The following is a 10718-nucleotide window of genomic DNA, read 5'->3' as shown; positions in this document are numbered from 1 at the left end:
TCACATGTACATGTTAACAATACACCATAAAAATTTCGGACCAATATCTATCCATTAGGTTGGTCAAAAACTCTAAACTATAACATATTCTCCAGTTTATCTCCCAGAATGACCTTTTTGTAGTTTACATAATATTTGACTGACCAAATGATCTTCAAATGGGGCAAATAAGATATCCATGTAAACTAGACTAAAAAAGGAATAACTTATATGAAGAAGACTTTATGATAAAACACTTATAAAAGCTTCGAAATGGGTGTGCAAAAGACCTCCTAAAAGCTGTCCGAGAGAGAGTGTTTGATATTTTTTCAATGGAAAGTGTAAATGAAGATAATTTCGTGGGGAGAGGTGGCTAGAGATACTTATAGATAAGATATGGAAGAGATGAGGCTGGAGTTGAGAGTTGAGTGTAGTTTTCTCCTACCCAAAATATCTATAAAAGATTATCTCGTAATATTCTATCCAATAGTATCTACAAAAAATCAACTTAAGATATTTTTATCTAATAATATCTATAAAAATCAACTCAAAATATTTTTACCCAATAATATTCATGAAAATTACCTCAAGATATTTCTTTTTATCCAATAATATCTACAGTTTTGAACAGAAGTTTTGTCCAAAAATATGAAAAAATGTTATTGCGCCATAAGACTTTAAATAACCCTCCGAGTCTAATGGCACAAACCATAATACATTTTGACACTTCTAACTATCTCCAATAATCAAAAACACACTTCTAATACCATAGTAAATAATAACACTAACTATGTAGTTAGACAAAAACCTATACGATTAATGGATTCGTGAAAACTTATAGGGTTTTCACGAGATTCCTAAAGTTAATAGAAATTTCACAATTGAATTTCTAGCGGGCTGTTACAATTTCTATGTAACTTCTCAGTCTTAAAAGAGAACCAAATATTCAAAAAAAAAAAAAATAGCATGCCAAAACATGAACTTGTGATTTCTCTCCAACAACCGTATGTTGCTCCAAAAACCACCTGCTGGTGTAACTGCAATAGCACCACCACAACCAGAAGGGACAAATGCCAATTTCTCTCTTCGAGATGCGATAAGTTCAGTAATGTCTTTACCCTTTACCTCAGACGGGAGCAACTCTATCTTATCATCATCAACTTCAACTCCAACACAGCTATCACCTTCATTTTACTTTTTTATGTGGGTAACATTTTCTACTAACTTACCTGATCCTGCAATCAGCAAAACATTAAATCATAAAAATCCAGACAGATGGAAAATTGATTATAGGAGAATTTCAGAAAAAAATGAAATGAACTCTAATGAGAATGACAAAACCACAAAATAGATGAAATTTGGCTTTTCATCTACTCTGAGGAGATCAAAGATAAGAAATTTGGGTTCTAGAAGACCAAAGGGAATGCTTGCGAAATTTTCTCAAACTATGTCATTACTAGTTTGAGAACTACTCTCAATTTTATAAAGGCCAAGCTCCTCTAGGGTGTAAAATTGATTGGGTGATACATAAGTACAAGATATTGTAGAGAGAACCATGTGTTCACATATGCATCTCATGAACCTAAAATATTAATGTTGAACCATGCAAATCCTGGTAAACAGATGTATAGGATCTTATTATCTATTTGCACAAACTTATATATTTTTAATGTAAGCTGGGGAGCTATTTTATTGGTTTTATCGTTTCCTATGTATTTTATCAGTTTGATTTTGGTTTCTAGGCTCTAAGATTGGGTGTTTTATTAGTTTGATTCTAGTTTCTGGTTTCTAGGATAAACTGAGGCTACGATGAGCCAATAGGAAACCCCTTCATTTTGCTAATGCCAACCCCAAAAAAATATATATGGAAAGACATACCAGAAAATGAATCCAAAGAAATAAAATGAAGAACTGTTGAAGAGGAAATTAGAAACCCAATCTTTGTGCTACTGCTAACAGACAAAGTGTAAGGTTTACACAACAAAAATCCCTAACAAATACTGTATAGAATAATACTACCAAACATGTTTGTGTAGGAAAATCCATTAGTTTGGTTCATTCCTTTACTGACTCAATAACAAATTGATTTTAAAGGGACCAAAAAAGAGACAAGAACCCATAAAACGCACAATAATATTCAATAAATGCAATACTCAATCCAAAAGCTTCAAAGAAAGGAGACAGAGAGAGATGATGGTAAACTACGAGTGTTGCGTAGCTTGAAGTTCCAGTCATTCTTGATCTGCAAAAGCCCCAAATGAGCTTGAAGTTCTATTATTAATTTAGGGTTGCAAGAAGAATAAGAAAAAAAAAGACGAATCTATAGAGAAGAAGGTCGCGCGACCCAATCCAAAGCACAATCCATGAAGCCTCATTCTGCACTGCAAAAACGAGAGGAAGAGAGAAGGAAAGAGACAAAACACGCAGGGAGGAAATAAATTGAGAGAGCGAAGTGATAAAAAGTTCGTTAGAGATTAAACGTGAATAAAAAATAGATTTCCTTGATGAACAGTATCTATTTAAATTTAAAGGAACTCATCCATTTGATTGTAGGTCAAAACTTCCTATTCATCTTTTTGGCTAATCTAATACAGTTATATTTTGTTGAAATTTATCAAATTTTATATTTAACTAGACTTTTGATGAAACCAATACCATTGTTTTTATTACACGATCTTGAAATAAAATCTGAAATATAAATAAAAAGAATTTAATTTTTTAAAATGATCTTTTAAATAATAATAAGAATATTACAATTTAAAAATAAAAATTCTTTGCAAATCTTTTTTTTCAATTTTTTTGAAAAAAAAAATCAAAATGTTATTAACGGTGACATATTCTCTTCAACTGGGGGAGAAAGAAAAATGTCAGTACCCAAATTATTGAGGTTGTCGTTTTCTAAATTAAAGATAAACATTTTTTAAAGGCTGAAATATTTTTCCGAACAAAATCTGCAGCTATCTGCACCTAACTCTTCCATTAAAATCAGCATATTACACTTTATAAAAAATTTAAAAAAATAGTATATTACCCATCTTTTTATTATATTTTGATAATATTTTATTTAATTTTTTTCTAATTTTATTTATATAATCACGATTTAAATATAAAGATAAGATGATTTTAGATAAAATTTAAAAATGAAATAAAATATTATTTTTTAATATTATTATTCTTTTAAAATTTTAAAAAAATAATTATTTATTGTATTTCATATAAAAATTTAAAAAATATATAAAGATGAGATAAAATAAAACATTTTCACCGGCTAACTCCTTAAATATTTATAAAACTCACGGCCAAAAGACTGTAAATAAATAAAAATGAAGACAAGATTATAAATAAAAATAAGGTTTGTGCTGTGATCTTCAAAATGATCATTACAAACCCTTCGAAAGTTTAATTACGTGGTAAGGAAATCCTAATCCTAAAGGTTTCAACTTTGAATTAAAAATTATAATATAAATATTTTAATAAATTTATTTACCACGTTTATTTCTAAATATATTTTTTCTATTTTTTATTAATTTCTCTTTTTATAATTTTTATTTTTCATTATATATATACATTTCTTTTAAAAGTTGGTACGCAAAGCACACCGCCACACACTTCATTTAATTAACACGGCAAGACTTAATTTATTAAAAAAATTTAAAATAGATCAATTTTTATTTTGTCAATTAAATAGAGAGAATGTTTTGTATACCAACTATTAAATATAATTTTAAATGAAAGAAAACGAAAGGAAAATACATCGATTTGGGGGGAGGAATCATACGTCCATGAGCAGTGCAACGCATTATTAGACTCACGAGAAGAAAATAAAAGAGAATTAATAATTTTGTGATCGAGAAATGATATTTGGAGTCGTGGTTGTGTAAATGGCGTATAGTCGTTTTGAAAAAAATGAATTAATATGGGACCCACATAAAAAAAAATTAACTTTTTAATCGTGGACCTCACTTTTTTTCAAAACAATTACGCGGCGTTTGCAATTCCACGACTGTATATGACATTGCTCTTTTGTGACCTGTAATCTCAATTCTCACCCACCCAACAACGTTAACTCATTTATATGTTCCGTTACGATTCAAACAACCACAACTTTCACATTATCATAATAATAGAAATAATTAAAAAAATTAATTTTTTTATATAAATTTTAACTTTATTTATTTATTTTAAAATGATTGTTCATTACCTATACATTCATAATTCATTTAAAAAAAAAACATTAAGACAAAATAAAGAGGGTAGGTTGGGAGGACAACATCTCTCCCGAGTCTCAACCATGGACCCAAAAATGACAATAATGTCATAATTTAATTACTAAAATTAACTATATGTGATAATATTTTAGAATAAACATGGGGCTGTGGTTGCGTTTACGTCGTTGCTGAGGTGTTTGGACGATAAGAATTATGAAAGAAATTAAATTTATGCAGCAGAAATTATATAGTTACTTATATTAGAAATACTTTTTACAGTTAGTAAATGTAGTCGACATGTAATCGTGAAGAAAAAAATAAATTAATACGGAACTTACATGAAAAAAAATTATTTTTATAACTTTTTTTTATTCATGTAGGTCTCCCTGAATATAAAATAATTTTTTTATAATTTTTTTTATTCATTCCGTATAGCCAACTGCACGCCAACTGTATTTACCGATTGTATCTAACAAATTTCTTTTAAAAAATATATTTAAAAGTATAAAAAATAAAAATAATTAAAAATAATAAAATATATTTTTACTCGGTTCTCGCACTACATCCTCATTCCTCGGTCGGTATGTAGGTCGCTGTCAAAAGGACTGTGCATTCATTTGGACGCGGATTAGACGTTTGATGTAATGCTTATGAGAGTGACTTTCACTAACTGAGTTGGACTCAACCATATATATAGAGACAAGTTGCTGGCATTCGTTGGAATTTTATTTACACGCGTCGTCTAGCTAGCCCTATCGATCGCTACGGATCTATGAAGTTGAATTCATTATTCTACAATCGGAAACTTCATGGCACCATACCAGTTGATCTTCCTTGGTTGAATTTCTTGCAGGAGAATATAGTAATTCTATCAATTTTTTTTAAGTGATAAACCAAGTTGATGAAATAATAAAAGGCAATACATTTCCAATGCTAACTGCAAAAGTGTAAAGTCATGAAACATTTAAATGAGTTCATAGATCAATTGAAAAATCATTCAATTTTTTAATTGAAAATTAAAAAAATTTAAGTATTGATTTGATTACACAAAATCAAACTATCTCATTTCATATAATCAGTTCAATTTTTTTAAATTTTTATATAAAATATAATAAATATTTTAATTTTTTTAAATATTAAAACAAAATATTACATCTCATCTGAATTATATAATCAAATATATCTTAAAATAAACAAAAACGTTTTTATGTATAAAAATCTCCTTAAGTTTGATATTAATAAAAATTTTATAAGTTGCACAAAAGAAACTCTCGTGTACTCTAAGCCGACAATTGGATGCAAATTAGAACAAGATGGGATTGAGGTTTTTGTTAAGTATTTTCTAACGAATGAATGTAGGACATTTTGAGAAGAAATTGGGACACGTGTTTCAAATCTCAATGTGTTCTGTTCTAAAGGAATTGGATCCAAGTCGAACAATTTTACAATAATTATTTTCTATTTTTAAAGAAACCACCAAACGCTAAATTTATCTGCTTTTAGAAGATACGGGTTGAAATATTCTTATTCAGAGTTAAAACGTCGAAGCTGGTTGCCTTATACACCGGTAAATTAGCACTTCATATAACATTGAACCTAATGTCTCGTATGGAAAAGAGAATCGTACCGTCTCTTTCCTCCCCGACAGTTCCATCTTCTGTTCTTGGGCTCTTTCCTTAGGTACACTTCTGTTTTCTTATTAATGTTCTCACTTTTCCTCTCTGATATGCCGGAAAAGAAACAAGGGTGACTTTTTTATTTTTTATTTTCTCCAATATTTCGTTGTATGTGTTTGTATCATGAGGTTGGCACTTTGGAGTTTCTATTTTTGGAACATTGCCGGATTCTGACATGGGGATTTTGTTGTTGACATTTATGGGAAATTCTTGATCTGGGTCTTTCAAAATTTTGCCTCTTTTGGATGTTTATTAGCCTTTACAAAGGTATTTTTATGGCAACAGAATTACTCAGATGATGTGGCGTTATGAATCCCCGAACCTTCATGGGATTACCTTCAAGCTTTTTTTTATGAGTGTTTTGGGTTATTCATTTTCTTCCGGTTCTTTTCAAATTTCTCAGAGGTATTTTTATTGGTCTATCGAACATCATGTTCTGGTTCTTTAGAATTTTAATGACAGTTAGTTTGTGAATTTTATGAGAGTATTTGCTTTGGTTTGAGACATATAAATGGCTTACTTGTTTGGGTTTCGTGCACGAGAGGTTACATCAGGAGGTTTGGTTTAACTTATTGAAGGATGGACTGGATTTTTATCGACTGCTCATATACTGTTATAGTGGTTTTAGCATTCTTTCAGTAAGATACTCGGGAAGTTTAAGAGTAGACAATTTTTTCCTGGTTAAGTAAAACACTAATCCAATAGGTCTTGAACCCATCATCTTGCTTAAGGCCCGTTTCCCATGCTTTTAGGGGGAGGTGCCGTTTTATCTGAAGGTTATTTTCTTAATATTCTCTTCGCCTACTGTTATTTCCTCTCAAAACTTGTTCTAACTTAAATTTATCTGTATTTTTGGTAGTTGCTTTTCCAGGTTTAAAGAACGGTAGAATAACTGGACGGTTGAAATGGAAACCGATGCTGTTTGTGAAGCAACTGCATCTGTTGATGGTTTTGAGACGAGTGATCTAGAGGCAGAGTCAATTAGAGTTGACTTACTTGAAGGGATCACTTCTAATGGAGAGATCATCGGAGAATTAGGAAATGCTGGCGAGGTTCTAACAAGAGTGGAATTGATGTTAGCATGCTATTCTGAAAAGTTAGTTAACCTAAGTGTTCTTGTGATGCATGTGGCAACCAGGGAAAGTGATTTTGAAGCCTTTGCTTCACTTGAAGAACATATGTCGGGTGATTATATTGGAAAGGCTTTGGAATTTGATCTCTTATCTGGAATTTTAGACTCAGAGGCTAGAGAACTGGACAAATTCACAGCTACTCTTCAAGCAGATGTTATCACCGCCTGTGAGATTGTATCCTCATTCAAGCACTTGGGAGAGACTTTCATGGAAATGGAAGGAAAGTTGCGTGATGCTAAACAATCTTTGAAGCAATCCCAAGATCAGGTCTCTGAAATTAGGACGCAATCTGCCAAGTTCCAGAGGATCTTGTCATGTTCTATTCGGGATGGCAATTGTAAGCTATATAGAAAGTAAATCTAGTTTCTAATAATAAATAACCATGGTCATCATGATTCTATGATCACAATATGGGATGTAGCTGTAGATAACTGAGTGGGACAGATTTGTTTGTTTCACGGATATGCGAAGTTAACTTGTAAAAAACTTTAGAAGCAGCTTCTTTGGTTAGTTTAGGAGCTGTATGTGCCAACTGAACGCATTCAGACCTTTTTCATGAAAACAATTCTGCACTTCCTGATAAAGATGTGTGACAGATGATAATTAATTTTTTCAATTGTTTTGCTTTTTGATGCAGGCATAAGTTAGTTCAATACTAGATGAGAAAAATATTTAATTATTATATTGGTATCTCACTTTCCCATGCATACACGTTGACAGGTATTGGTGATAAAGGGGGGGACTGCCAGGAGGATGATGAATTGTTGAATACAAATGCGAAGATAAAAATGCAAACTGCTGACCAACAAAGACATATCCTGAGGATGCTTGAAAAATCTTTGGCTAGAGAGATTGATCTTGAGAAGAAGTTGACTGACTCAAGACAAATCGAAGAAGAACTGAAACTGAGGCTAAATTCTTCAGAACAAGAAGTATTTTACCTAGAGGAAGAAGCAGCAGATGTTTGGAAGAGATGTTTTCAGACGGATAATGCATCAGAGGTCCTTATGGGAGTTTCAAAAGAACTGTTGGGTCGACTCCAGATTTGTCAGTTCAGTTTGAATGGTGCATTTAAGCGAGAAGCTGAGCTAAGATCAAAGCTTGAACACTCTACTGAGCAGTTGAAAGCCAAAGAAACTGGTTATCACAAGCTCAAGACCAGTAGTGCAGAACTCAATGACTCTCTCTTAGCACACACAAATAGCTTAAAGGTACGCTTGAAGGAAGCTGAAGATAAATTAATTCTTTCCAGTTCTGAGGCATCCGCTTTGAGAGAGGCTTTGAGTTCACTTGAGAATCAGCTTAAAGAATCGAAGTTTGGGCTGCTGAATGCAAAGGTCTCTGCAGATGAAAGTCAGGTGCAGCATAACGTTTTGACTTCTAAAAGCAGTGAAATGGAATATGTTAGCATGGATCCGAAAGAAAATATAGTTGATGCAGAATATAGGGCTGAAAGTGCCGAAGCCAAGTGCAAATTATTAGAGAAGAATAACATTGATCTTAATGAACAACTGCGTCTTCTTAAAGGCAGTGGTAGTATTTCTGAGAAGGTGAATTTACTCGAGAGACAGTTAAGAGAATCTGATATTCAGCTACAGTATGCAGTAGCATCTGCTGAAGCTAGTCAGGAGAAGCAAATCATGTTGTATTCAGCAATTGGAGACATGGAGAATTTGATAAAGGACCTGAAGTTGAAGGTTTCAACAGCTGAAATTCGGGCCGATTCTGCTGAGGAGAAGTGTATCCTATTATCTGAATCTAATGCGGAGCTAAATGAGGAACTGAGCTTTTTGAGAGGCAGACTGGAAAGCTTGGAGGCATCTTTGCATCAAGCTCAGGAAATGAAAAAGGCAACTGCAAAGGACATAGGTATCCGAACCAAAGTTATTACAGATTTGGTCATGCAACTGGCAATTGAAAGAGAGCGCCTTCATAAGCAGGTATTGATCAATTACATGTGTGATTTGATTTTTCACGTTAAAAGATTAATTGTCAGAATTTTATCCCACCTCAACCCAACATAGAAAAGCCTTGATAGCACTGTATTTTTTGGGTGGTGGGGGGGGGGGGGGGGGGGGGGGGGGGTTCCACGCATGAATCAAGTAGGTGGAAAGATACTTACAGTTTGATATCCACATAAAGATTTTATAAAACTGTGTAATTAATAGCACAGGTTGAATAACTGTGTAAATATGGGGCAGGCCAACTGAGCTGGTAAAGGTAAAATGGGGTTAACCCAAACTCAGCATAGCTTCTGTTGATTCAAAAGATGTTTCGTGTATTATGTGCAGCTGTCTTCATTGGCAATGGAGAACCAAATCTTGCTGGTAAGGTTACAGCATATGAACAAGGATTCATCTGTAACTATTGGCCATAACACTGGAGAAAACATTAAAGAATTCTCCTTTCCCGAGCATGATTTGGCTGCTGTTAGTAGTGCAAGAGGAAGTAATGAAGAAATATCTGAGTTGCCGCCCAGTGGTTCTGAGGTAAGCACTTCCTGCTTATATATATACACACTTCTGCCGGCGACTCACTTTATTGATGCTTGAAAACTCCCCTATTGTTGTCAAGGGATCTTATTTTAAATAAATATTTGATCTGCTAACTGCCTCAACGATCGCATGGTCATGATTAGTTATATCATAACTAGTTACTAAATGGCAGGCATTGAGGTTCTAATGGTAGTATGGATACTTCTATAAGGGATACATATCTGTATCATCTGTATTGGATACTGGTACCTTTCAAACACTAAGTATGCATTAGAAACTTTCATTAAGTTTGAAATTAAGATTTTGAAATGTAGAATCTTATGCTATACTTCTGGACACTTGTATTAGATACATATTGAATCAAATGTTTGGAAGGCAACTTTGAGTAGAAAAAGGGAAACATAGGAAGGGCTTGTAGCATACATTTTTAACTGATATTGAATTTCAACAAGGTTTTGTAGCATATGCTAGCAGTTAAAATTAGTAGCCAGCACTCCACCTTTATAAGTTTGGGAAATTGAATTTAGTTGTTCTGAATTGTGGCCTCCATATTTGCTTGTTTCCAGTGGGACAAGACTTCGAAAAATGCATCTATTGGTAAGACTAAAGTGAGGTCGGCAGATATTACATCAGAGCTCGAGACAGTGAGGAGAATTGATGCAGGACTCCTGAACTTCAAGCATGTTTCTATTGCAATGCTCATCTTACTAATTTCAGTCGTAGCTTATTTATTTCGACAACAAAATTGCCCGTTTTGATGTTCATGTAAGAGTTTTTCCTGGCCAATCTTCTAGAGATGTTCGTCAGAGCTTCTCTCTTTTGCAACTGAATGCACACAATCTCCCAGCTTCTCTCTTTTGCAACTGAATGCACACAATCTCTCTCCTAAAGTACTTCTGTTGTAAACCAGTGACGTAGAGCTTTGCAGACGGATGAAGATAGTTTCTATGTTCTGAAATTTTGTGGGAAATAAAACCTATTTTACGAGAAGCATAAGTTTTCATCTGGTCAATACAGAGTACATGGAAAGAGCAGGCTTTAAGGATTAAAGACATCATTTTATTTTTTGCTGTCTACTTCTTATAATTGAAATCTGCCTTCTGTAAATGTGAACGGCAAGGAAAAATGGTGTTTTGCTTGAACTGCAGAAAATTTCACTCTATCTGAATAATTTCAAGATGCTGCCATGGAAAACGCTACATTTTGTTGGAATTTTTGTGATCCTGT

The 10718-nt window shown here is 33.0% G+C and overlaps 1 protein-coding gene across 3 annotated transcripts; it reads left to right on the top strand.

The window, feature by feature from the left end:
- Positions 1-5671: 5671 nt before the first annotated feature.
- LOC122302990 (WPP domain-interacting tail-anchored protein 1) lies at positions 5672-10703 on the top strand. Of its 3 annotated transcripts, XM_043114500.1 has the most exons (6): positions 5672-5867; positions 6723-7333; positions 7717-8936; positions 9288-9485; positions 10058-10298; positions 10337-10703. In XM_043114500.1, the coding sequence occupies exons 2-5, from the start codon at positions 6769-6771 to the stop codon at positions 10247-10249; spliced, it is 2175 nt and encodes a 724-aa protein (XP_042970434.1). In that variant the 5' UTR covers positions 5672-5867; positions 6723-6768; the 3' UTR covers positions 10250-10298; positions 10337-10703. The 3 variants fall into 3 exon arrangements, with proteins under 3 accessions (XP_042970434.1, XP_042970436.1, XP_042970435.1); XM_043114502.1 differs by having other exon boundaries at positions 6735-7333; positions 10058-10703; XM_043114501.1 differs by lacking the exon at positions 5672-5867 and adding an exon at positions 5928-6639 and having other exon boundaries at positions 10058-10703.
- The last annotated feature ends 15 nt before the right edge of the window (positions 10704-10718 follow it).

Source organism: Carya illinoinensis, chromosome 3 (assembly GCF_018687715.1).
Source record: "Carya illinoinensis cultivar Pawnee chromosome 3, C.illinoinensisPawnee_v1, whole genome shotgun sequence".
In the NCBI taxonomy this organism is placed as follows: Eukaryota; Viridiplantae; Streptophyta; class Magnoliopsida; order Fagales; family Juglandaceae; genus Carya; species Carya illinoinensis.
The sequence above is the reverse complement of the archived record's forward strand: the minus strand, read 5'-3'. Positions and strand labels throughout refer to the sequence as shown.

Bases quoted from the DNA above. Each gene is read 5' to 3' on its own strand.
- LOC122302990 (XM_043114502.1), top strand. From the start codon at position 6,769: ATGGAAACCGATGCTGTTTGTGAAGCAACTGCATCTGTTGATGGTTTT. The intron at 7,334-7,716 runs GTAAGCTATATA...ACACGTTGACAG, and splicing joins TTCTATTCGGGATGGCAATT to GTATTGGTGATAAAGGGGGG. The intron at 8,937-9,287 runs GTATTGATCAAT...TATTATGTGCAG, and splicing joins GAGAGCGCCTTCATAAGCAG to CTGTCTTCATTGGCAATGGA.